Genomic DNA, 27,752 nt, shown 5'->3' with positions numbered 1-27,752 from the left:
GCAGGTCACAAACTGAAGACCGGCGGAGCGGCGCTGATAACAGATGAAGCCACCGGAGGGCGAGTATAAAACAGGAGTAGGGCACTTAGATTTAAACCACCACTCCAGAGATGCAATAGAACCCCCCTTACCACCCGCTGTAGTGCTGCTTTAACTACACGTTTCAGAGATGTCAATTTGACACTGGTCATGATGACCTCACATAGATGGAGGGTAATTATCAATTACCATTAAAGAGTTTTTTCAGGAATTCATTTTTATTCCAATAAGCATGCGGCAAGTGACAATAATAAAAAGCATGAGCCGCTGAGCCCAGTGCTTGGCTTCAGTGATCAGCTGCGCTGCAGCTTGTCAACCAAGACCAGCGCCGCAGCAGAGCAGGAGATGGTGAGCAACAACTCAGTTTATTATTTTCACCCAGCGTAAGTCAAGGACTAAAAACCCCTATCTCTGTAAAGTCCCTTTAACTAAAAGCAGTGTCATATTCTGCTCACAATCTTCACCTGCTCAGAGTGCGAGGACAGATCTTCCCTGGTCTTCTGCCGTCGCTGTCTGGATAACGATGGTTCAGATATGGAATTATGGGGCTGTATTTCATGTATTTCAGCCACTGCCGCTACTCCGTCCTGTAACAAAACAACAAGCTGCAGCATGAATTATGTTACTGAACACTTTTTACTTTGTGATATCATTTTTTAAAGGGCACAAAAATATCCATAGCGGGGATACCCCTTCATTTTTCTGATAAGTGCTGGTTCAACCTTGGGTCGGTTATCAACATAAATCCCGAAATCTCAAATATAATCTGTTTTTACATAATACATCTCATCATAGTCAAATGGATTTTCACAGGGTTATAACACTAAGGGATGTCATGTATCCACCATAGGCGATAAAGATAATCAGTGCTAATCTGACCTCATGGATCACGAGAACAGAGCCATGTGTGAATCGAGCATGCGCATTACCATTGTTCTTATAATGGGGACGGGACACCTCTGTTCCCAAAATCGGAGGTGGAAGTGATCAGTTCAGCCCCCAATGATCATGCATTAATCACCTATCTTGAGTGTTGTTCATAGGATAACTCCGTTAAACCCTTAATAACATATAATGTAGATTTAAGGATCATATGTTGGGGGTTTTTTTTTTTGTTTTTTTTTTAATGCAAGCTCAGGAGCTGAGCATGCATCACCACCGTCAGCAGACATTGCTTGTATTACACAACCATCACCTATTTCTAATAGAGGGTGGAGCTGAAAACAATCTACTGCTGATAACCACTTAGATGCCTCTGTCAACCATTTAGATGCCTCTGTCAACCGCTTAGATGCCGCTGTCAACCACTTAGATGCCTCTGTCAACCACTTAGATGCCTCTGTCAACCACTTAGATGCCTCTGTCAACCACTTAGATGCCTCTGTCAACCACTTAGATGCCGCTGTCAACCACTTAGATGCCGCTGTCAACCACTTAGATGCCGCTGTCAACCACTTAGATGCCGCTGTCAACCACTTAGATGCCGCTGTCAACCACTTAGATGCCGCTGTCAACCACTTAGATGCCGCTGTCAACCACTTAGATGCCGCTGTCAACCACTTAGATGCCTCTGTCAACCACTTAGATGCAGGGCTGTGGAGTCGGTAAGCCAAACCTTCGACTCCGACTCCGACTCCTCAAATTCTCTTGCACCGACTCCGACTCCGACTCCGACTCCGACTCCGACTCCGACTCCGACTCCGACTCCGACTCCGACTCCGACTCCGACTCCGACTCCGACTCCGACTCCGACTCCTACATATATTGCTTATAGTTAGGTGAAAAATTTATTGTAGTACAATGTGAACATCAGACATTTAATAATTTTTATGATACAATAATCAAGATATTTGGATAGAACATAAAATATATTTATTGGAATACAACTTTAGAACACAAAAAACTGTAATAAATTGTAAATATGTAATACACTATGTAATATACAGTAGATTACATATATATCTTGTGTGTGTGTATATACACTGTATATATATATATATATATTATATATATTACATATTTACAATTTGTTTTTTTGTGTTCTAAAGTTGTATTCCAATAAATATTTTATGTTCTATCCAAATATCTTGATTATTGTATCATAAAAACAATTAAATGTCTGATGTTCACATTGTACTACAATAAATTTTTCACTTAAATATAAGCATTATACTAAATGTTGTTATTTAGTAAAATATTCAGCACATTCTGCATTGCACTCCTGTCCCCAATTTATTATATATTTTAGGAGTCGGAGTCGGTGCATTTTATACCGACTCCGACTCCGACTCCACCAAAATGAGCTCCGACTCCGACTCCACGACTCCGACTCCACAGCCCTGCTTAGATGCCTCTGTCAACCACTTAGATGCCTCTGTCAACCACTTAGATGCCTCTGTCAACCACTTAGATGCCGCTGTCAACCACTTAGAAGCCTCTGTCAACCACTTAGATGCCGCTGTCAACCACTTACATGCCGCTGTCAACCACTTACATGCCGCTGTCAAATCTCTACAGTACTCAGCCCGGGAGGAGCACGGTTCCACATGCCCATTGGCCCACCTTGTGACACGCCAATGGGTTGCTTAAGCAGCATGAGGTTTGCTGAAGACCCATGTGTACAGATGAGCGAACCCGAACAGTAAAGTTAGGTGTTTATACCGAACATGAAATCACTTTACAGAAAGAAAAAAAAATAAATTTATATATATATATATATATATATATATATATATATATATATATATATATATGATATATATACACACATACATACATACAGTGCCTACAAGTAGTATTCAACCCCCTGCAGATTTAGCAGGTTTACACATTCGGAATTAACTTGGCATTGTGACATTTGGACTGTAGATCAGCCTGGAAGTGTGAAATGCACTGCAGCAAAAAAGAATGTCATTTCTTTTGTTATTTTTTTTTTTAAATTGTGAAAAGTTTATTCAGAGGGTCATTTATTTATTCAACCCCTCAATCCACCAGAATTCTGTTTGGTTCCCCTAAAGTATTAAGAAGTATTTCAGGCACAAAGAACAATGAGCTTCACATGTTTGGATTAATGATCTCTTTTTCCAGCCTTTTCTGACTAATTAAGACCCTCCCCAAACTTGTGAACAGCACTCATACTTGGTCAACATGGGAAAGACAAAGGAGCATTCCAAGGCCATCAGAGACAAGATCGTGGAGGGTCACAAGGCTGGCAAGGGGTACAAAACCCTTTCCAAGGAGTTGGGCCTACCTGTCTCCACTGTTGGGAGCATCATCCGGAAGTGGAAGGCTTATGGAACTACTGTTAGCCTTCCACAGCCTGGACAGCCTTTGAAAGTTTCCACCCGTGCCGAGGCCAGGCTTGTCCGAAGAGTCAAGGCTAACCCAAGGACAACAAGGAAGGAGCTCCGGGAAGATCTCATGGCAGTGGGGACATTGGTTTCAGTCAATACCATAAGAAACGTACTCCACCGCAATGGTCTCCGTTCCAGACGAGCCCGTAAGGTACCTTTACTTTCAAAGCGTCATGTCAAGGCTCATCTACAGTTTGCTCATGATCACTTGGAGGACTCTGAGACACACTGGTTCAAGGTTCTCTGGTCTGATGAGACCAAGATCGAGATCTTTGGTGCCAACCACACACGTGACGTTTGGAGACTGGATGGCACTGCATACGACCCCAAGAATACCATCCCTACAGTAAAGCATGGTGGTGGCAGCATCATGCTGTGGGGCTGTTTCTCAGCCAAGGGGCCTGGCCATCTCGTCCGCATCCATGGGAAGATGGATAGCACGGCCTACCTGGAGATTTTGGCCAAGAACCTCCGCTCCTCCATCAAGGATCTTAAGATGGGTCGTCATTTCATCTTCCAACAAGACAACGACCCAAAGCACACAGCCAAGAAAACCAAGGCCTGGTTCAAGAGGGAAAAAATCAAGGTGTTGCAGTGGCCTAGTCAGTCTCCTGACCTTAACCCAATTGAAAACTTGTGGAAGGAGCTCAAGATTAAAGTCCACATGAGACACCCAAAGAACCTAGATAACTTGGAGAAGATCTGCATGGAGGAGTGGGCCAAGATAACTCCAGAGACCTGTGCTGGCCTGATCAGGTCTTATAAAAGACGCTTATTAGCTGTAATTGCAAACAAGGGTTATTCCACAAAATATTAAACCTAGGGGTTGAATAATAATTGACCCACACTTTTATGTTGAAAATTTATTAAAATTTAACTGAGCAACATAACTTGTTGGTTTGTAAGATTTATGCATCTGTTAATAAATCCTGCTCTTGTTTGAAGTTTGCAGGCTCTAACTTATCTGCATCTTATCAAACCTGCAGGGGGTTGAATACTACTTGTAGGCACTGTATGTATGTATCTATGTATGTATGTATGTTATATATATATATGTTATATATTATATATATATATATGTTATATATTATATATATATATATGTTATATATTATATATATATGTTATATATTATATATATTATATATATATATATATGTTATATATATATATATATATATATATATATATGTTATATATATATATATATATATATATATATATATATATATATATATATACACACACACACACACACACACACACACACGTACACACAATATATATTATATGTGTAAAATTGATATATATATATCAATGTTACATATATAATATATATTGTGTGTATATATATATATATATATATATATATATATATATATTACATATACATATATATATATACACACACGTATACGTATGCAAACCACTCCAATGAGCAGTGGTGTGCTTGGGTACGTTTGGTGCTTGGACCAGAGCTACTGTAGCTGCTTGCAGTGTCTGAGTGGTTCTTACTGAGGGTAAAAACATTATTGGATGTTAAAACCCGCCCACCTTCAGAAGTGATCTGTTTATGGCAGCCGTAAGTAGGCGGAGAGCCGAAATGCTCAATTAGTGACTTCCATTGGGGTTTAGAGAAAGTCCGGGTCCCGAACTGAACTTTATCAGTCTGGCTGAACCGAACTTCAACAGGTCCACTCGTCTCTACCCATGTGCCTGCCATTATGGTATATACTGTGATATAGAATGTAAGCAATAAGACAATCACACTTTCAAGTCCTCCAATGAAAGTAAAGTAAAAAAAAAATATTTTTAAAAATATAGAAAAAAAGCCCATAAAAATGTGAATCTCCACTTTCCTCTCATAAAAAAAAACAAAAAAACCGAACCAACATCAGTCGAAATATACAAATTAACTAGATCAGTTTATGCCGTAAACAGAAAAAAATTGAAACACCAAAAATGCATTTTTTTTTGTGATTGTGGCAACACCACAAAAAGATGCAATAAGAAACGATCAAAATGTTGTATACAGTCCAATAAAAACATGAGCTCACCATTAAAGAAGCAAGCCATCACAAAGCTCTATTGATTGAAAAGTGACAATGTCCCGGGCCTCGGAATAGGATGATACAAGCAATTTTTTTCTACACTATACATGTTTGGTGTCGCTGTTATTGTGGTGATCTGAAGATTCAGGCCGCCAGGTAATGTTTACTGCACAAGGAATGCCATACAAACAAAACCCAGAAAACATATGCGGAATTGTTTTGTTTTGGGAGATTTTTGCCGCAGTTCAACACACTTGTTTTTCCTTGTTTTCCAGTACAAATAAATGGTAAAATGAGTCATGTCATGCAAAATACAAGCCCTCATAATACTGTGTGGAGCGGAAAAATAAAGGAAAAAAGGTACGGCGTGTGAAAATGGGAGGAAAAAAGGTGAAGGCAAAAACGGAAAATCACCCAGTTGGGAAGGAGTTAAATACAGAAAGATGGATGTTATACGTACGGGTTCTGTAACAGGTACAAACGGCTGTAAGAGCTTCTCTGTAGAATCCAAAGATTCCTGCAAGAAAACAGAAACAAAGTACCACGTAATACAGGGCAGGAGATGGCTGCATTACACATAATACAGGGCAGGTGATGCCTGCGTTATACATAATACAGGGCAGGTGATGGCTGTTACACATAATACAGGGCAGGTGATGGCTACGTTACACATAATACAGGGCAGGAGATTGCTGCGTTACACATAATACAGGGCAGGTGATGGCTGTTATACAATACAGAGCAGGTGATGGCTGCGTTATACATAATACAGGGCAGGTGATGGCTGCGTTATCCATAATACAGGGCAGGTGATGGCTGCGTTATCCATAATACAGGGCGGGTGATGGCTGCGTTATACATAATACAGGGCAGGTGATGGCTGCGTTATACATAATACAGGGCGGATGATGGCTGCGTTATACATAATACAGGGCAGGTGATGGCTGCGTTATCCATAATACAGGGCAGGTGATGGCTGCGTTATCCATAATACAGGGCAGGTGACGGCTGTGCTATACATAATACAGGGCAGGTGATGGCTGCATCATACATAATACAGGGCAGGAGATGGCTGCATTATACATAATACAGGGCAGGAGATGGCTGCATTATACATAATACAGGGCAGGTGATGGCTGTTACACAATACAGGGCAGGTGATGGCTGCGTTATCCATAATACAGGGCAGGTGATGGCTGCGTTATCCATAATACAGGGCAGGTGATGGCTGCGTTATCCATAATACAGGGCAGGAGATGGCCGTGTTATACATAATACAGGGCAGGTGATAGCTGTTACACAATACAGGGCAGGTGATGGCTGCGTTTACATAATACAGGGCAGGTGATGGCTGCGTTATACATAATACAGGGCAGGTGATGGCTGCATTATCCATAATACAGGGCAGGTGATGGCTGCGTTATCCATAATACAGGGCAGGAGATGGCCGTGTTATACATAATACAGGGCAGGTGATAGCTGTTACACAATACAGGGCAGGTGATGGCTGCGTTATACATAATACAGGGCAGGTGATGGCTGCGTTATCCATAATACAGGGCAGGTGATGGCTGCGTTATCCATAATACAGGGCAGGTGATGGCTGCGTTATCCATAATACAGGGCAGGTGATGGCTGCGTTATCCATAATACAGGGCAGGTGATGGCTGCGTTATACATAATACAGGGCAGGTGATGGCTGCGTTATACATAATACAGGGCGGATGATGGCTGCGTTATACATAATACAGGGCAGGTGATGGCTGCGTTATCCATAATACAGGGCAGGTGATGGCTGCGTTATCCATAATACAGGGCAGGTGACGGCTGTGCTATACATAATACAGGGCAGGTGATGGCTGCATCATACATAATACAGGGCAGGAGATGGCTGCATTATACATAATACAGGGCAGGAGATGGCTGCATTATACATAATACAGGGCAGGTGATGGCTGTTACACAATACAGGGCAGGTGATGGCTGCGTTATCCATAATACAGGGCAGGTGATGGCTGCGTTATCCATAATACAGGGCAGGAGATGGCCGTGTTATACATAATACAGGGCAGGTGATAGCTGTTACACAATACAGGGCAGGTGATGGCTGCGTTTACATAATACAGGGCAGGTGATGGCTGCGTTATACATAATACAGGGCAGGTGATGGCTGCATTATCCATAATACAGGGCAGGTGATGGCTGCGTTATCCATAATACAGGGCAGGTGATGGCCGCGTTATACATAATACAGGGCAGGTGATAGCTGTTACACAATACAGGGCAGGTGATGGCTGCGTTATACATAATACAGGGCAGGTGATGGCTGCGTTATCCATAATACAGGGCAGGTGATGGCTGCGTTATCCATAATACAGGGCAGGTGATGGCTGCGTTATCCATAATACAGGGCAGGTGATGGCTGCGTTATCCATAATACAGGGCAGGTGATGGCTGCGTTATACATAATACAGGGCGGGTGATGGCTGCGTTATACATAATACAGGGCGGGTGATGGCTGCGTTATACATAATACAGGGCAGGTGATGGCTGCGTTATACATAATAAAGGGCAAGTGATGGCTGCGTTATACATAATACAGGGCAGGTGATGGCTGCGTTATCCATAATACAGGGCAGGTGATGGCTGCGTTATCCATAATACAGGGCAGGTGATGGCTGCGTTATACATAATAAAGGGCAGGTGATGGCTGCGTTATCCATAATACAGGGCAGGTGATGGCTGCGTTATACATAATACAGGGCGGGTGATGGCTGCGTTATACATAATACAGGGCAGGTGATGGCTGCGTTATACATAATAAAGGGCAGGTGATGGCTGCGTTATACATAATACAGGGCAGGTGATGGCTGCGTTATACATAATACAGGGCAGGTGATGGCTGCGTTATCCATAATACAGGGCAGGTGATGGCTGCGTTATCCATAATACAGGGCAGGTGACGGCTGTGCTATACATAATACAGAGCAGGTGATGGCTGTTTTATACAGCCAACACCTGCCTGTATTTGTTGTTTACTCAAATATTTCTATCAATCTCTAACAGCGCAACTTATGTATGCCGATCTGTTAAGTCACCCATCGCCCCATTTTCTTAATTCTCTGTGGAACACAATTGTGTGGGGTTGATAGGAGTACCAAGATGGCAGGGACCTCCAGCTGTCAAGGTAACCTATCAAGGCCAGCCAATGGACGTGGGTCCTGCTTAACCCCTTCACAAGATATGATGTATATTTAGATCACGTCATGTTCTTGCTTTTGATGCGGGCTCGCACGCCGATCCCGCATCTTTCCCTGCAGATGATGGCTGATTTAATCAGCCATCATGTGCTTTTAACAGCCATGGGTTAAATCGGAGCTCTGCCCGTGGCTTTTAATCTGTTAAATTCTGCTGTCAATCTGTGACAGTGGCTTTTAAAATGAGCTGGCAGGGGGCGCCTTATTCCCCGCTCCTATTGGGGGAACATGTCATCACAGGGCACCGATGGGTTATCATGACAGCTGGGGGTTAGCTCAAGACCCCCGTGCAGGTCATTAGGATTGTCATTTTCGCTATACTGAGCAGTGCTGATGTAGCTTCAAGTCACTAAGGGGACTATTAAATACAGTAAAAGGGTGAGGGAGTAAAATACAGTGGGGGAAGGGGAAGTTTTTAAAAATATGAAAGAATTAAAATTAAAAAAACAAAACAATTCCAAATCACTCCCTTTTGCTCCATTAAAAATAAAAAAAAAAAAAATACACATATTTGGTATGTGTGTGTTAAAAGAAGTGCCAAAGTGTTAAAATCGATAAAAAGAACTAAAGACAAAAAAAAAAAAAAAATGCCAGAATTATGGAGGTAATCAAAACATCGCATTTACCCCAAAATAGTATCATTAACGTCAGCTCGAGATGCAAAAAATAAGCCGTCAAAACACTACAGGTCTCAGATAATGGTGGCAAAAGCGAATTTATTTCTTTTTTACAAAAATTTACAAAATTTAGTTTTCATCACTTAAAAATAAAACTATCCATATTTGGTATCTGCGTAATCGTACTGACCTGAAGAATCATAATACCAGATCAGAATAACCGTAGAGTGAAAATGGTAAATAAAGAAAATAAATACATAAATTTAAAAAAAAAATAGTAAAATTGCACTTTTTCTTTGAAATTTCAGCACAATTGGAATTTTTTTTTGCTTTACAGTTGGCTATGTGGTACAATGTATGGTGCGATTTCAAAATATAACTCATCCCGCAAAAAAAAACAAAAAAAAAAAAACTAAAAAAAAAAACAAACAAAACAAAAATACAAAAAACCTCCAAAAACATAAAATCGCCTCATCATAAAAGTTACGATTTAGGTTGGCAGGAAAATGAGCCAGGAGATCAGGCAGTGAAGGAACTGTGAAGGTAGCCTGGGCTATAGGTTGTTTGTTCAAATGTAATAAGATTATCTGTGTATGTAAATAATCAAAATATAGATGTAGTTGCATAATTATCTGTGTCTACATGACACACAGACGACATAATATGATTCTAAGCTGCATGTTCAAGAAAGAGTTAACCAAGGAAAAGTGAACAGATGTATAAACAATGGACAGTGAAGCCCTTCTTTGTGGGAGTCTTATCAGTGATTTCACACAAAGAGGGAATGTGCTAACTATATGGTCAGGCCAGAATAAATAATGAACGGAGAGGTATTTCATAATATACTGAAAGAATTTTATAATTATGATGTTCTCACAGCTAAAGTGGGGGATGAAATATGTGGGATGATTACTCCCTGTTCTTGCTTCAAGGTCGAAGTTGAATGTTGTATTGTATATCACGAGGTTTTTTAATACATGAGTCAGTTGCCTATACGGGCTCAAACGGTGAACACGTTGTCTGTGGTCATTGCTTCTGAGTTATTTATTATATCTGCGCAGATAGCTAATTTGGACCCGTCCTTTGGATTTGCCCTGAACAAAGACTCCATTAGCAGTCTTACCTAAATTTCTCCCTTGACAGAACCACTCCAAGCACAGCCTCTGTTACATTGTAAGATGAGCTTTGGTATTTTTGCCATACATAAAGAACTACCCCTTCTTCATGTCCAATTTTTCCCCAAACAGAGGTATACTGCAGAATGGGCAACCCCTTTAACCTTTTGTATGTTATTTTATTTTTTTTATAAAGTAAAAGTGTCACAGTTAAAAAGGTGCTGTAAAGTATCCCCGATTCCATTATCACGCCTGATCCGACATCATCTGTAGAGGCAACGGTGCGACTCCTGGAGACAATTTTGCACCGGTCCAATTCTAATTGATAGGACATACAGTTAGGTCCAGAGCTATTTGGACAGTGACCGAATCTTTGTGATTTCAGCTCTGCAGGCCACTATTTTTATTTAAAATGAAACAACTGAGATACCATTGAAGTGGAAAGTTTTAGGTTTAATTAAAGGGGTTGAACCAAAGTCTCCTGTGAGACGTTTAGGACTTTGCAGCCATTTTTCTGCAAAGTCTCCTTATTTCAGGGGCTCAAGATTAATAGAACAAATTATCTTTACCATAAATAAATTGTTCACTTATAATTCTTTGTAGAGAATCCTTTGCAGCAATGACGGCCTGAAGTCTGGAAGCCATGGACGTCACCATCGCTGGTTTCCTCCTGTGTGAGGCTTTGCTGTCTTTACTGCAGAGACTTCAGTTGTTGCTGTTTCTGGGTATTTCTGCCTTTGGTTTGGTCTTAATCATGTGAAATGCAGTTTGATGGGGCTGAGATCTGGGGATGACTCGGCTATTGCAGAATATTCCTCTTCTTTGCTTTCGCAGTATGTTTTGGGTCATTGTCCATCTGTATGTGAAGCACCGTCCAATCAACCTTCCTGCATTTGGTTGGATCTGAGCAGAAAGTCTCGCCCTGTACACCTCAGAATTCATCCGACTGCTTCTATCTTCAGTCACATCATCAATAACCACTAGTGCCCCAGGGCCATTGTTAGCTCTGCATGCCCGGCCATCACACCGCCTCTGCCATGTGTTACAGAGGACGTGCTGTGCTGAGGACCATGAGCCGTTCCAAGCCTCTCCATGTTTTCTTCTTCCTATCATTCTGGTACAGGTAGATCTTAGTCTCATCTGTGCTCTGCTGATTTTCCAGAACTGGGCAACTTCTTTAGATGTTTTTCTGGGCAAACTCTAATCTGGCCTTTCTATTTTTAAGGCTGATTAATGGTTTGCACCTTGTGGTGACCCCTCTGTATCTGCTCTCATGATGGCTTCTCTTTATGGTAGACTTAAATACTGAAACACTGACCGCCTGGAAAGTGTTCTTCTTCCCTTGGGTGGATGTTGTGAAGGGGGTTTTCTCCAACACTGCAAGAATTCTGTGACCGTCCACCACTTTTGTCTCCTGTGGTCATCCAGGTCTTTTTGAATTCACAAGCTTTTTTTCTATTTTTTTTTTTTTTTGTAAGTTTAATGATGATCTCTTTCTCTTCCATTGAGAGCTCCATTGACCACATGTTGCACGTTCATAGTATGGGTGCGTGCCCACCACGATCAGTGTTTGCAGTATTTTGGATGCAGCGTGTTTTCGCTGCATCCAAAACGCTGCGTTGTGCAGTACAAGCATAGTGGATGTGATTTATAGAAATCCCGTGCCCACTGTGTGTTTACTGCCCACAGCAAAAACTGACCTGCGGTGTGGCTTTCCGAGCCACAGCATGTCAATTTTTTGCCGCAAAGTCGCAAGAGTCCTCCATAGGAAGAACACAAGTGAGAGACCACAGCGCCCCAAACCCTGATCGTGTGCATGGGCAGCTGCGGTCTCCTGTTGAGGACACTCGCAGCCCCACAGGTCAGTACCCGCCACATCCAGGACACAGCGGATAGCGGGTCCTGATCGTGGGCACGTACCCTAACAGCTTTCAAACGCCTCACGTGGAATCAGCTCCAGACCTTTTACCTGCTTAGCTGTTGATAGATTAACAAGGGAATTACCTATTCAACCCATTGCAGAGCTTTTGACATAATTGTCCAATTACTTTTGAGCCCTTGAAAAAGAGGCAGCATAGTAAAGCGCTGTGGATTTCTAAACCCCTATCCCAATTAGGATGCAAAAACCCTAAAATTAAAACTGAGAGTCGGCACTTTAAGCCCAGATTGATTATATAACTGTGTCTTGAATATATTTTGGTAAACAGATAAATTGCCAAAACTTGTCACTGTCCAAATATTTCTGGACCAACTGTATGCACTATAATGTATCAAAATAGTATGACATTAGATAGATTTTATGTTGAAATTCTAACACCAATGTCAGATATAGAAGAATATATTTCTATATTGTAACATCCATAAATGCAATCTAAAAAAAGAGGAAAAAAAAGTTAAAGCTAAAAAAGAAGCAAAATAATAAATGAAATACTAAAAATTATATTCCATCACTGTACAAAGGAGTACAAACAAAGCAAAAAAATGCAGTTAATCAATGGTGCCTTACCTGGTTGGTGTGACTGCCCCCTTTGCAGGCCGGCTGTAAAAGTCTCATGGTGTCTTCTTCATCCTCCATGCTAGCAGGAGTCACCTCCGGCAAAACGTTATTTTCCATGTTGGTGGTGAATGCTGCCGGCGGTTTTCCTTTGATGTCCTGCTCTTTTGGACTCTTTGGTGTCACTTTACCTGGCGTGTCCCTGCAGTCGGGTATCAAATGTTCATCAGAGGCCGCTCCTTTGTCATTGGGCAGGACACTGACATCCACCTTGCTGAGAGTTGAAATAGAAGCCGCCGTATTGTCCATGTGCGGGAGGTCGGGAAGAGCTGGAGGAGTACTGGCTGCTTTCGTCTTTACTGGGCTTTTTCCTTTATTCTGCGGAGGAAAATGACAATTGTACATTAGAACGAAAATTCCCTTATGTGTGTAATAGACGTTTGTTGTAAGAAAACAAATTTGCATTGTTCCTCATGTTGTCCTTCGGTAAAGCTGCAATGGTAACTGATTGGCTACCCACGATCGTGTCTCGTGGGGAAAGATGGGGTGTATTGGGAGTGCACTGGCAAGCAGGATATGTGAATACTGCGGTCAGTGATTAACAACAGCATCTAAATGATTAACAGCAGCAACCAGAAATGATGTTGGCTGTATATCACCACTGCCATTTAGGCTATGTGCCCACGGGAGATTAAACCTGCTGATTTATCTGCGGAAAATCCGCGGATTTTCCAGATAAATCCACAGGTTTCAGCATGTACAGACACTCCCCATATTGTCCTATGGGACATGGGTAGTGCTGTGTCCATGCTGCGGATACGTGCAGCTGCGAAACATGCTGCGGATGTCCCGCAGCCGCACTTAATTGCATGACAATTCTTTCTGCGGAATTACCAGCGGAAACCACGGCCCTCCACTATGGAGATAGAAGCCGGGATTTCCGCAGGTAATGCGCAGGAATGTCCGCAGGTTTACCGCAGCTATTTCGCTGTAATACCACAGCTAAAAATAGCTGCGGATTCCGGAGAACAGCTGCGGGAAACCTGCGGCTGTACCTGCGGATATATCCGCAGGTGTGAGCTCCCGTGGGCACATAGCCTTATGGAGTGGTTCAGTCCGTGGTTTGGGAGTGCATTGGCAAGCAGGCCATTTAAATGCTGCGGTCAGTGATTAACAGCAGCATCTAAATGATTAACAGCAGCAATCCGAACAGATGTTGGCTGTGTATCACCACTGCCATTTATGGAGTGGTTCAGCTCATTCTTTGTCAGTGGACTGGCAAGCAGGCCATGTAAATACTGCTGTCAGTGATTAACAGCAGCATCTAAATGATTAACAGCAGCAATCCGAACAGATGCTGGCTGTATATCACCACTGCCATTTATGGAGAGGTTCAGCTCCTGAACGCACTCTATACATACCGAAGTGACCTATATGGAGATCAAAGGTCGATATTAAGTCATAATAAATGTGGGACTCAATAATGGCCAAGGAATAGAAGGATTTTTGTGTACTCACCGTAAAATCTCTTTCTCTGAGTCTTCATTGGGGGACACAGGACCATGGGAGCTGTGTCCCCCAATGAGACGAAAGAGAAGAAGGGAATTTTGTTTACTTACCGTAAATTCCTTTTCTTCTAGCTCCTATTGGGAGACCCAGACAATTGGGTGTATAGCTTCTGCCTCCGGAGGCCACACAAAGTATTACACTTTAAAAAGTGTAACCCCTCCCCTCTGCCTATACACCCTCCCGTGCATCACGGGCTCCTCAGTTTTGGTGCAAAAGCAGGAAGGAGGAAACTTATAAATTGGTCTAAGGTAAATTCAATCCGAAGGATGTTCGGAGAACTGAAAACCATGAACCAAAAGAACAATTCAACATGAACAACATGTGTACACAAAAGAACAAACAGCCCGAAGGGAACAGGGGCAGGTGCTGGGTCTCCCAATAGGAGCTAGAAGAAAAGGAATTTACGGTAAGTAAACAAAATTCCCTTCTTTGTCGCTCCATTGGGAGACCCAGACAATTGGGACGTCCAAAAGCAGTCCCTGGGTGGGTAAAAGAATACCTCGACAAAAAAGAGCCGAAAACGGCCCCCTCTTACAGGTGGGCAACCACCGCCTGAAGGACTCGCCTACCTAGACTGGCGTCTGCCGAAGCATAGGTATGCACCTGATAGTGTTTCGTGAAAGTGTGCAGACTAGACCAGGTAGCTGCCTGACACACCTGTTGAGCCGTAGCCCGGTGCCGCAATGCCCAGGACGCACCCACGGCTCTGGTAGAATGGGCTTTCAGCCCCAAAGGAAGCGGAAGCCCAGAAGAACGGTAGGCTTCAAGAATCGGTTCCTTGATCCACCGAGCCAAGGTTGACTTGGAAGCCTGCGAACCCTTACGCTGGCCAGCGACAAGGACAAAGAGCGCATCTGAACGGCGCAGGGGCGCCGTGCGAGACACGTAGAGCCGGAGTGCTCTCACCAGATCTAATGAGTGCAAATCCTTTTCACATTGGTGAATTGGATTAGGGCAAAGAAGGGAATTTTGTTTACTTACCGTAAATTCCTTTTCTTCTAGCTCCTATTGGGAGACCCAGACAATTGGGTGTATAGCTTCTGCCTCCGGAGGCCACACAAAGTATTACACTTTAAAAAGTGTAACCCCTCCCCTCTGCTATACACCCTCCCGTGCATCACGGGCCCATCAGTTTTGGTGCCAAAGCAGGAAGGAGGAAACTTATAAATTGGTCTAAGGTAAATTCAATCCGAAGGATGTTCGGAGAACTGAACCATGAACCAAAGAACAATGAACATGAACAACATGTGTACACAAAAAAAACAACAGCCCGAAGGGAACAGGGGCGGGTGCTGGGTCTCCCAATAGGAGCTAGAAGAAAAGGAATTTACGGTAAGTAAACAAAATTCCCTTCTTCTTTGTCGCTCCATTGGGAGACCCAGACAATTGGGATGTCCAAAAGCAATCCCTGGGTGGGTAAAAGAATACCTCGATAAAAAGAGCCGAAAAAACGGCCCCTTCTTACAGGTGTGCAACTGCCGCCTGAAGGACTCGCCTACCTAGGGTGGCATCTGCCGAAGCATATGCATGCACCTGATAGTGTTTTGTAAAAGTGTGCAGACTCGACCAGGTAGCCGCCTGACACACCTGCTGAGCCGTAGCCTGGTGCCGCAATGCCCAGGAAGCACCTACGGCTCTGGTAGAATGGGCTTTCAGCCCTGAAGGAATCGGAAGCCCAGAGGAACGGTAGGCTTCAAGAATCGGTTCCTTGATCCATCTAGCCAAGGTTGACTTGGAAGCCTGCGACCCCTTACGCTGGCCCGCGACAAGGACAAAGAGCGCATCAGAACGGCGCAGGGGCGCCGTGCGTGAAATGTAGAGCCTGAGTGCTCTCACGAGATCTAACAAGTGTAAATCCTTTTCACATTGGTGAACTGGATGAGGGCAAAAAGAAGGTAAGGAGATATCCTGATTAAGATGAAAAGGGGATACCACCTTAGGGAGAAATTCCGGAACCGGACGCAGAACCACCTTGTCCTGGTGGAACACCAGGAAGGGGGCTTTGCATGACAGTGCAGCCAGCTCCGACACTCTCCGAAGTGATGTGACTGCCACTAGGAAGACCACCTTTTGTGAAAGGCGTGAAAGAGAAATCTCTCTCATTGGCTCGAAAGGTGGTTTCTGAAGAGCCGTTAGCACCCTGTTCAGATCCCACGGTTCTAGCGGACGCTTGTAAGGAGGGACTATGTGACAAACTCCCTGCAGGAACGTGCGGACCTGCGGAAGCCTGGCTAGACGCTTTTGAAAAAACACAGATAGCGCCGATACTTGTCCCTTAAGGGAGCCGAGAGACAAACCCTTTTCCAGTCCGGATTGAAGGAAGGACAGAAAAGTGGGCAAGGCAAATGGCCAGGGAGAAAAACCCTGATCAGAGCACCAGGATAAGAAGATCCTCCACGTCCTGTGGTAGATCTTGGCGGACGTTGGTTTCCTGGCCTGTCTCATAGTGGCAATGACCTCTTGAGATAACCCTGAAGACGCTAGGATCCAGGACTCAATGGCCACACAGTCAGGTTGAGGGCCGCAGAATTCAGATGGAAAAATGGCCCTTGAGACAGTAAGTCTGGACGGTCTGGTAGTGCCCACGGTTGACCCACCGTGAGATGCCACAGATCTGGGAACCACGACCTCCTCGGCCAGTCTGGGGCGATGAGGATGGCGCGGCGGCAGTCGGACCTGATCTTGCGTAATACTCTGGGCAGTAGTGCCAGAGGAGGAAATACATAAGGCAGTCGAAACTGCGACCAATCCTGAACTAGCGCGTCTGCTGCCAGAGATTTGTGATCTTGAGATCGTGCCATGAATGCCGGGACCTTGTTGTTGTGCCGGGACGCCATCAGGTCGACGTCCGGCTTCCCCCAGCGGCAACAGATCTCTTGAAACACTTCTGGATGAAGAGACCATTCCCCTGCATCCATGCCCTGGCGACTGAGAAAGTCTGCTTCCCAGTTTTCTACGCCCGGGATGTGAACTGCGGAGATGGTGGAGGATGTGGCTTCCACCCACAGCAGAATCCGCCGAACTTCCTGGAAGGCTTGCCGACTGCGTGTGCCGCCTTGGTGGTTGATGTATGCCACTGCCGTGGCGTTGTCCGACTGAATTCGGATCTGCCTGCCTTCCAGCCACGGCTGGAACGCCTTTAGGGCTAGATACACTGCCCTTATCTCCTGAACATTGATCTGCAGGGAGGACTCTGGCTGAGTCCAGGTACCCTGAGCCCTGTGGTGGAGGAAGACCGCTCCCCACCCTGACAGACTCGCATCCGTCGTGACCACCGCCCAAGATGGGGGCAGAAATGATTTCCCCTTCGACAAAGACGTGGGAAGAAGCCACCACTGAAGAGAGGCCTTGGCTGTCCGAGACAGGGAGACGTTCCTGTCGAGGGACGTCGACTTCCTGTCCCATTTTCGGAGAATGTCCCATTGAAGTGGACGCAGATGAAACTGCGCAAATGGAACTGCCTCCATTGCCGCCAGCATCTTCCCTAGGAAGTGCATGAGGCGTCTCAAGGGGTGCGACTGGGCTCGAAGGAGAGATTGCACCCCTGTCCGTAGTGAACGTTGTTTGTCCAGCGGAAGTTTCACTATCGCTGAGAGAGTGTGAAACTCCATCCCGAGATATGTCAGCGATTGGGTCGGAGTCAATTTTGACTTTGGGAAATTGATGATCCACCCGAATCTCTGGAGAGTCTCCAGAGCAATGTTCAGGCTGTGTTGGCATGCCACCTGAGAGGGGGCCTTGACAAGGAGATCGTCTAAGTAAGGGATCACCGAGTGTCCCTGCGAGTGCAGGACCGCTACCACTGTTGCCATGACCTTGGTGAAGACCCGAGGGGCTGTCGCCAGGCCAAAGGGCAGCGCCACGAACTGAAAGTGTTCGTCCCCGATGGCGAAACGCAGGAAGCGCTGATGCTCTGGTGCAATCGGCACGTGGAGATAAGCATCTCTGATGTCGATTGATGCTAGGAAGTCTCCTTGGGACATCGAGGCGATGACGGAGCGGAGGGATTCCATCCGGAACCGCCTGGCGTTCACATGTTTGTTGAGCAGTTTGAGGTCCAGGACGGGACGGAAAGATCCGTCCTTTTTTGGCACCACAAACAAGTTGGAGTAGAAACCTTGACCCCATTGCTGAAGGGGAACCGGGATCACCACTCCTTCTGTTTTCAGAGTGCTCACCGCCTGAAGAAGAGCATCGGCTCGCTCGGGGGGCGGAGATGTTCTGAAGAAACGAGTCGGAGGACGAGAGCGGAATTCTATCCTGTAACCGTGAGACAGAATGTCTCTCACCCATCGGTCTTGGACATGTGGCAACCAGGCGTCGCAAAAGCGGGAGAGCCTGCCACCGACCGAGGATGCGGTTTGGGGAGGCCGAAAGTCATGAGGAGGCCGCTTTGGGAGCGGTTCCTCCGGCGGTCTTTTTAGGACGTGACTTAGACCGCCATGAATCAGAGTTCCTCTGACCCTTCTGTGGCCTGTTGGACGAGGAGAATTGAGACTTGGCTGAGGTCCGAAAGGACCGAAATCTCGATTGTACCTTCCGTTGTGGAGGTCTGTTGGGTTTGGACTGGGGCAAGGACGATTCCTTTCCCTTGGATTGTTTAATGATTTCATCCAATTGCTCGCCAAACAGGCGGTCGCCAGAAAATGGCAAACCGGTTAAGAACTTTTTGGAAGCAGAGTCTGCCTTCCATTCACGTAGCCACATAGCCCTGCGGACTGCCACCGAATTGGCGGATGCTACCGCTGTACGGCTCGCAGAGTCCAGGACAGCATTCATGGCGTAGGACGCAAAGGCCGACGCCTGAGAGGTTAAGGACACAACCTGCGGAGTAGAGGCACGTGTAACTGCATTAATCTCAGACTGACAAGCTGAGATAGCTTGGAGTGCCCATACGGCTGCAAATGCCGGAGCAAAAGACGCGCCTATAGCCTCATAGATGGATTTCATCAGGAGCTCTATCTGCCTGTCAGTGGCATCCTTGAGTGATGCACCATCTGCCACTGGAACTATGGATCTAGCCGCCAGTCTGGAGACTGGAGGATCCACCTTGGGACACTGAGCCCAACCCTTGACTACGTCAGGGGGGAAGGGATAACGTGTGTCATTAAGGCGCTTAGTAAAGCGCTTATCTGGAAAAGCTCGGTGTTTCTGGACTGTATCTCTGAAGTCGGAGTGATCAAGAAATGCACTCCGTGCTCGTTTAGGAAACCTAAAATGGAATTTCTCCTGCTGAGAAGCTGACTCCTCAATCTGAGGAGTTGGAGGAGAAAGATCTAACACCTGATTGATGGACGCTATAAGGTCATTTACTATGGCGTCCCCTTCAGGTGTATCAAGGTTGAGAGCGGCGTCAGAATCAGAGCCCTGATCTGCCACCTCCGCTTCATCTTCCAGAGATTCCTCATGCTGAGACCCTGAACACTGTGATGAAGTCGAGGGAAGCTCCCGGCGTGCGGTCCGTGTCATAGTCCTCACCGTGGGAGCTATGAGTCGCCCCAGGAGCACTTTGCTGCTCCAACCTAGGGGGGCCTGGGGACAATGATTCAACAGTGCCCGGGGTCTGTGTTACTAGTCTGGACTGCAAAGCCTCTAGAATCTTAGCAGACCATCTATCCATAGACTCAGAAAGTTTGTCAGCAAATACTGCAAACTCTGTCCCTGTCACCTGGACAGGGGCAGCCGATTGTTCCACCTGGGCCGAGGGTCCCACCAGTGGCAAAGGCTCCGGCTGAGTGAGTGTCACAGGGGCCGAGCATTGCACACAATGAGGATAGGTGGAACCTGCAGGTAGCATAGCCGCACATGAGGTACAGGTTGCAAAGTAAACCTGTGCCCTGGCACCCTTGCTTTTTTCGGACGACATGCTGTTGTCTCCTTTTAGAGCAATCAGAGAGGGTATATAGCCAAGGCAACAGTGCGGCCGTACAGAGTAAATGTATACAAAATAAGGATATAAATATACACTTCTGCACCCAGGGGAGCAAGCACCTAGTAACAGGTGCGGCTTACCGACCGCCCTCAGCGTTTGTGTGACCACCAGATTCCCTGCCTGGGCTCCCAGAGCTGTTGGAGCTCGTAGAGGGAGCCGTGGGCGTGCACTAAAAAGTGCGGGAATCTGGTGCCCCACTGTGCACAGTGAGGGGGGAGGAGGATACAAAGTATGCTCCAGCCCTCAGCGCTGACGTTCCGTGCAGCGTCCCGCCCTTACCCCTGACTGGCAGGCTCGGGGGCGGGAATATGCGGCACTAGGCCGCAAAAGCCGGGGACTCGAGTTATAAGCGCGGCCGGCAAACAAGCGCGGCCAGCGCGGTAGTCCCGGCGCACCAACACACCCAGCAGCTGCTGCAGCATGTACCAAACAGGCGCTCTATGCGCCGTCCCCAAGGGGACACAGAGTACCTCAGAGTAGCAGGGCCATGTCCCTGACGATACCCGGGCTCCTGTCCAGCAGATTCCCCCAGGGGCTGCGGAGGGAGCGCGGTCCCAGTGCCTGGTGACCGTTTAAGGATCCCACTTCACCCAGAGCCCTGTAAGGGGTGGGGAAGGAAAACGGCATGTGGCTCCTGCCTGTGTACCCGCAATGGGTACCTCAACCTTAACAGCACCGCCGACTCAGAGTGGGGTGAGAAGGGAGCATGCCGGGAGCCCTGTAATGGGCCCTCTTTTCTTCCATCTGATATAGTCAGCAGCTGCTGCCGACTAACTTGTGGAGCTTGCGTGCATGTGTGCCTCCTTCAACACAAAGCATAAAAACTGATGGGCCCGTGATGCACGGGAGGGTGTATAGCAGAGGGGAGGGGTTACACTTTTTAAAGTGTAATACTTTGTGTGGCCTCCGGAGGCAGAAGCTATACACCCAATTGTCTGGGTCTCCCAATGGAGCGACAAAGAAATGAAGGTAAGGAGATATCCTGATTGAGATGAAAAGGAGATACCACCTTAGGGAGAAATTCCGGAACAGGACGCAGAACCACCTTATCCTGGTGAAAAACCAGGAAGGGGGCTTTGCATGACAGCGCTGCCAGCTCCGACACTCTACGGAGCGATGTAACTGCCACTAGAAATGCCACCTTCTGCGAAAGACGTGATAAAGAGACATCCCGCAGCGGCTCGAAAGGTGGTTTCTGAAGAGCCGTTAGCACCCTGTTAAGGTCCCAGGGTTCCAGCGGACGCTTATAAGGTGGGACTATGTGGCAAACTCCCTGCAGGAACGTGCGGACCTGCGGAAGCCTGGCTAGACGCTTTTGAAAAAATACGGATAGCGCCGATACTTGTCCCTTGAGAGAGCCGAGAGACAAACCCTTGTCCATTCCGGATTGAAGGAATGAAAGAAAAGTGGGTAAGGCAAAGGGCCAGGGAGTAAAACCATTATCAGAGCACCAGGATAAGAAGATCCTCCAAGACCTGTGATAGATCTTGGCGGACGTTGGTTTCCTGGCCTGTCTCATGGTGGCAATGACATCTTGAGATAACCCTGAGGACGCTAGGAGCCAGGACTCAATGGCCACACAGTCAGGTTGAGGGCCACAGAATTCAGATGGAAAAACGGCCCTTGTGACAGCAAGTCTGGGCGGTCTGGGAGCGCCCACGGTTGACCCACCGTGAGATGCCACAGATCCGGGTACCACGACCGCCTCGGCCAATCTGGGGCGACGAGAATGGCGCGACGACAGTCGGACCTGATTTTGCGCAGCACTCTGGGCAGCATCGCCAGAGGAGGAAATACATAAGGCAGTCGAAACTGCGACCATTCCTGAACTAATGCGTCCGCCGCCAGAGCTCTGTGATCTTGAGACCGGGCCATGAATGCCGGGACTTTGTTGTTGTGCCGTGACGCCATGAGATCGACGTCCGGCGTTCCCCAGCGGCGACAGATCTCTCGAAACACGTCTGGGTGAAGAGACCATTCCCCCGCGTCCATGCCCTGACGACTGAGAAAATCTGCTTCCCAGTTTTCTACGCCCGGGATGTGAACTGCGGAGATGGTGGAGGCTGTGGCTTCCACCCACTGCAGAATCCGTCGGACTTCCTGGAAGGCTTGACGACTGCGAGTGCCTCCTTGGTGGTTGATGTATGCGACGGCAGTGGCGTTGTCCGACTGGATACGGATCTGCCTGCCCTCCAGCCACCGATGAAAAGCCAATAGGGCTAGATACACTGCCCTTATCTCCAGAATATTGATCTGAAGGGATGTCGGAGTCCAGGTTCCCTGAGCCCTGTGGTGGAGAAAAACCGCCCCCCACCCTGACAGGCTCGCGTCCGTGGTGACCACAGCCCAGGTTGGGGGTAGGAAGGATTTTCCCTGCGACAGAGAGTTGGGAAGGAGCCACCACTGAAGTGACGTCTTGGTTGCAAGGGAAAGAGAGACGTTCCTGTCGAGGGAAGTCGACCTCCTGTCCCATTTGCGGAGAATGTCCCACTGGAGTAGCCGCAGATGGAATTGCGCGAAGGGCACTGCCTCCATCTTCCCCAGGAAGTGCATGAGACGCCTCAAGGGGTGTGACTGACCCCGAAGAAGAGATTGCACCCCTGCCTGCAGAGAAAGCTGTTTGTCCAGCGGTAGCATGACTACCGCTGACTGAGTATGAAACTCCATCCCGAGGTAAGTCAGTGATTGGGTCGGTGTCAACTTGGATTTTGGGAAGTTGATGATCCACCCGAACTGCTGGAGAGTCGCCAGAGCGACGGTAAGGCTGTTTTGACACGCCATCTGAGAGGGTGCCCTGACCAGAAGATCATCTAAGTAGGGAATCACCGAGTGGCCCTGAGAGTGTAGGACCGCCACAACAGATGCCATGACCTTGGTGAACACCCGTGGGGCTGTCGCCAGGCCGAAAGGCAATGCCACGAACTGAAGGTGTTCGTCCCCGATGGCGAAACGCAAAAAGCGTTGATGTTCGGGTGCGATCGGCACATGAAGTGACCGAGGCTCCGGCTGAGCAAGCAAAACAGGGGTCGAGCATTGCTCACAGTGAGGGTAGGTGGAACCCGCAGGTAACATAGCCGCACAAGAGGTACAGGTCGCAAAATAACCCTGTGCCTTGGCACCCTTGCTCCTTGTGGACGACATGCTGTTGTCTCCTAGGAGAGTGATCACTGAGGGTATATGGGAAAAGGTATATAGCCCGACCGAACAGAAATTATATATTTATATATATATATATATATATATATATATATATATATATATATATATATATATATATATATATATATATATATATATATATATATATATATATATATATATATATATATATATATATATATATATATATATGGTATCTATTCCGGCACCCTAACGGGACCAGCACCGGGTGACCGGTGTGGCTTACCGACCGCTAAAAAGCGGAGCGTGTGTCTTCCAGATTCCCTGCCTTAGGTCTCCCAGAGTTGCAGAGCTCTTTCCTGGAAATCCTCCACCGGCAGAATGTCAAAAAAAAATGGCTGCCGGAGCTCTCTAGGGAGGAGTGGAGCCGTGGGCGGCGCTAGAAAAGTGCGGGAATCTGGGGTCCCCACAGTGATCAGTGAGGGGGGAGGAAACATACAGGATGCTCCGGCCCTCACATCCGACGTCAGGTCGGCAGTCCCGCCCTTACCCCTGACAGACAGGCCCGGGGGCGGGAGTTTTGCTACTAGGCCGCAATGAAGCCGGGGACTAAATTTAAGACCGCGGCCGACAAGCAGGCGCGGTCGGCGCGGAAGTCCGCCGGTCTTCACAAATCAGCAGCTGCTGCAGCGTCCGGGATGAAGGCGCTCCATGCACAGCCCCCATGGGGACACAGAGTACCTTAGAGATGCAGGGCCCGGTCCCTGAGGATAAATAGACTCCTGTCCGGCAAATTCCCACAGGGGCTGCGGAGGGAGCACAGTCCCAGTAACTGGATGACCGGTCAGGATCCCACTTCTCCCAGAGCCGCTAAGGGATGGTGAAGGAAAACGGCATGAGGCTCCGGCCTTTGTACCCGCAATGGGTACCTCAACCTTAACAGCACCGCCGACGTAGTGGGGTGAGAAGGGAACATGCCGGGGGCCCCGTGGGGGCCCACTTTTCTTCCAACCGATATAACTAATATGAGAATGCATGAGTGGATGTGTGCCTCCTTCCACACAAAGCATAAAACTGAGGAGCCCGTGATGCACGGGAGGGTGTATAGGCAGAGGGGAGGGGTTACACTTTTTAAAGTGTAATACTTTGTGTGGCCTCCGGAGGCAGAAGCTATACACCCAATTGTCTGGGTCTCCCAATGGAGCGACAAAGAAAGAAGGATTTTTGTGTACTCACCGTAAAATCTCTGAGTCTTCATTGGGGAACACGGCTCCCACGGTCTTGTGACCCCCAATGAAACAAAAGAGAAATATAGTTTACTGGGAGCCACGTCCTATGTAACAAAGTTTATTTATGCGCAATAAAAAGAATAGATCACAAATTCATAGGATACACGATGAATGTATTAAATCACTAGCAGCTTGCTTAGACCCCCGCTGTTGCCAAGAACTGGGGACCCAAAGTTCTTGTGTGAATGGGGTGGTACGAGCATCCTCAACGGTCACTTCTATAGACAGAATGGTTATATCTGTTCACTACAGCTCCATTCACACAGGGCACTCTGGGACCCCCATTGTCACGACCAGTGGGAGTCCCAGAGGTCTCCCGTTCAATGTATTAGGCAATTAAACAACATACAATTAAACAGATCAATAACTGAATGATGAAGATGAGATCTCTCTTTATAAAACTACAGTGTTAGAAATAATAATAAAAGAACAATAATTTTTGAAACTAACAGATGAGATACAAGCACATTACAAAATAAATTAATCAGGATTTTACCACTTTATGCCGTTTCCTTTCACCAGGGGCAGTCACCGCTCGTCCTTCCTGCTCCCCATTTTTTGGGACCCCGCTATGACTGGAGTCTCCTGTTTTCTTTCGGCGTTTGACTTGTTTTCTTAAAAAGAACAACAAAAAAAAATAAATAAGAAAAGCCATAGTTTTTGTCACGAACCACCGGGGGGGTCACTCAGTAATCCCCCGCGCTGGCTACCAGTACGTCACAATCGGGGGGTAACAAGTGGGGGTCACCCCTCCTTTATACCTCCCGACCGACAGACAGAGCACGTGACGCGCTCTCTAGCGCCCCTCTTATAGTCAGGCCAATTATGGAATTGCCCGACAATAAGCAAGGAGGCCGCTATACTACTTATGCCGATTATTGAAGGGTCCCCGGTGAGAGTAGGGTATATATTCCCCCGACCTCCGCGGGCGGAATATATAATATCTTCCCGAATCTCACTGGCCTCCCCACAATAATCCTTGGCACAACTCGCTGCCACCAACCGCTTCACGGTAACTATTAGCCGAACACACAGACGTGGGATTCAAGATCGAGATAACAGAACAGCCCAAGATTAATTATATAATTTAATCAGCCTAAAGCACACTAGAAACTACAATATATACAATAGGGAATCTACAGAATATACATATGTCAGAGTACAGTTACAATCAAAGCATGGGTTACAAACAGGCATACACAGTTCCAGCAGTTACCTTGTTGCGTCTGGCCACAGGGGGGCGCTGTACCCAGGTTTCTAGGATCCTTCCCACAGATGTTTCCTACACGTGCCCCCAGCGAAAAGAACACTGGAAAATGGCCGAAGTAGGGTTATCAACCTGGGCAAATCCAGGTCCCCTCCTACCTTAGTGACCTCAGAGGGAGCACTGCTCCACCCCTGGCTGGAGTTATGGACAATCCACAACATGGAATATGGGCCATAACTTTGCCTGGGAGCGTCGTAGGCGGACGCCAATGCTCTCATTGTGATAGTTATGAATTTAGCTACAGAACGAGAGGACTCATGACTTGTCTATTAGTTCCCCATTGGCTGATATCACGCCTGGGGTATTTCCCAAGCTCCCGCTCCCATAAAAAAGGTGTGCCAGCATCGTCCGCATGCGAAAACACCATTTTTATGGTTGCCGTATTTATCGGAAATATGGCTTGCGAGATATGAACCATTTTTTACTGGAGTCGTTCTGTCTAGCTAGTTCCATAGCCTTGCTAATGAAATACAACTCTTGTTACAGGGTGACGGCAGGGAGTCATCCTGTGTCCATTGTTCCCACACCACCTCATCTCCATATCACAGGAGATGGCCATGGGATTTGTTGCTAAACCAGTTGTGTGAAGGAAAGGGGGGGTGACACCAGGAGAGGGCTTCCTGACATACTTGAATATCATGATTTATCGTCATATCTCCGGATTTACCTCACACCTCCCCCCTTTTGAGGGCGCTAGGGGGCAGCACACTCCGGTGTTCCCCCGTGCGCCCGTCCGCGACCTCTCCTTGTCGGGACAGCCCGTCTGCGTTACCGTGGTCACGGCCCCTTTTGTGGCGAATGGTGAAGTTGTATTGCTGGAGCGCAAGGCTCCATCGCAACAATCGCCCATTCGTCCCAGAGACGGTGTGCAACCAGCTGAGGGGATTGTGGTCCGTCTCCACGATGAAGTGGCGCCCGTATAGATAGGGTTGCAGACGCTGCAGGGCCCACACTATGGCCAGGCACTCCTTCTCCATTGTGGAATAGGCCACTTCCCTCGGTAACAGCTTCCGGCTCAGGTACAAGACTGGGTGCTCTTGGCTCGCAGAGTCCACCTGGCTGAGCACCGCACCGAGGCCGAAGTCACTGGCGTCGGTCTGTACTACAAACGGCCGCGTGAAGTCGGCTGCCTGTAGCACGGGCGGGCTGGACAGGGCGTCCTTTAGGGCCCGGAAGGCTGTCTCGCAGTCCATTGTCCAATCGACTGCAGAGGGCAGCTTCTTCTTGGTGAGGTCCGTCAAGGGCTTTGCCAGGCTACTATAGCATGGAACAAACCTCCTATAGTACCCAGCGGTCCCCAAGAAGGACATCACCTGCTTCTTGGTCCTGGGGGTGGGCCAGGATGCGATGGCCTCCACTTTCTCAGGCTCGGGCTTCAGTGTTCTCCCGCCTACCCGGTGACCGAGGTACTGGACCTCGCTCATGGCCAGCTGACACTTTCCCGGCTTGATGGTCAAACCTGCCCGGTGGATCCGCCTGAGCACCTGTGCTAGATGCTCTAGGTGGTCCTCCCAGGTGGGACTGAAGACGGCAATGTCATCTAGGTACGCGGCCGCGTACCCTTCAAGTCCCTTGAGCAGGGTGTTGACCATCCGCTGGAAAGTGGCAGGGGCATTCCTCATCCCGAATGGCATCACCGTGGACTCGTA

The 27,752-nt window shown here is 47.3% G+C and overlaps 1 protein-coding gene across 3 annotated transcripts in view; it reads right to left on the bottom strand.

The window, feature by feature from the left end:
- The window catches only part of NEK4 (NIMA related kinase 4), a 114,439-nt gene that overhangs the window by 45,286 nt on the left and 41,401 nt on the right, over positions 1-27,752 (bottom strand). For all 3 annotated transcript variants that reach the window (XM_075321732.1, XM_075321733.1, XM_075321734.1), the window contains 4 exons: positions 25,333-25,450; positions 12,939-13,304; positions 5,904-5,960; positions 504-626 (listed from right to left, as the gene is read on the bottom strand). In XM_075321732.1, the coding sequence (XP_075177847.1) occupies positions 504-626; positions 5,904-5,960; positions 12,939-13,304; positions 25,333-25,450 (664 nt within the window). The remainder of the gene's footprint in view (positions 1-503; positions 627-5,903; positions 5,961-12,938; positions 13,305-25,332; positions 25,451-27,752) is intronic.

Source organism: Anomaloglossus baeobatrachus, chromosome 8, assembly GCF_048569485.1.
Source record: "Anomaloglossus baeobatrachus isolate aAnoBae1 chromosome 8, aAnoBae1.hap1, whole genome shotgun sequence".
In the NCBI taxonomy this organism is placed as follows: Eukaryota; Metazoa; Chordata; class Amphibia; order Anura; family Aromobatidae; genus Anomaloglossus; species Anomaloglossus baeobatrachus.
The sequence above is the reverse complement of the archived record's forward strand: the minus strand, read 5'-3'. Positions and strand labels throughout refer to the sequence as shown.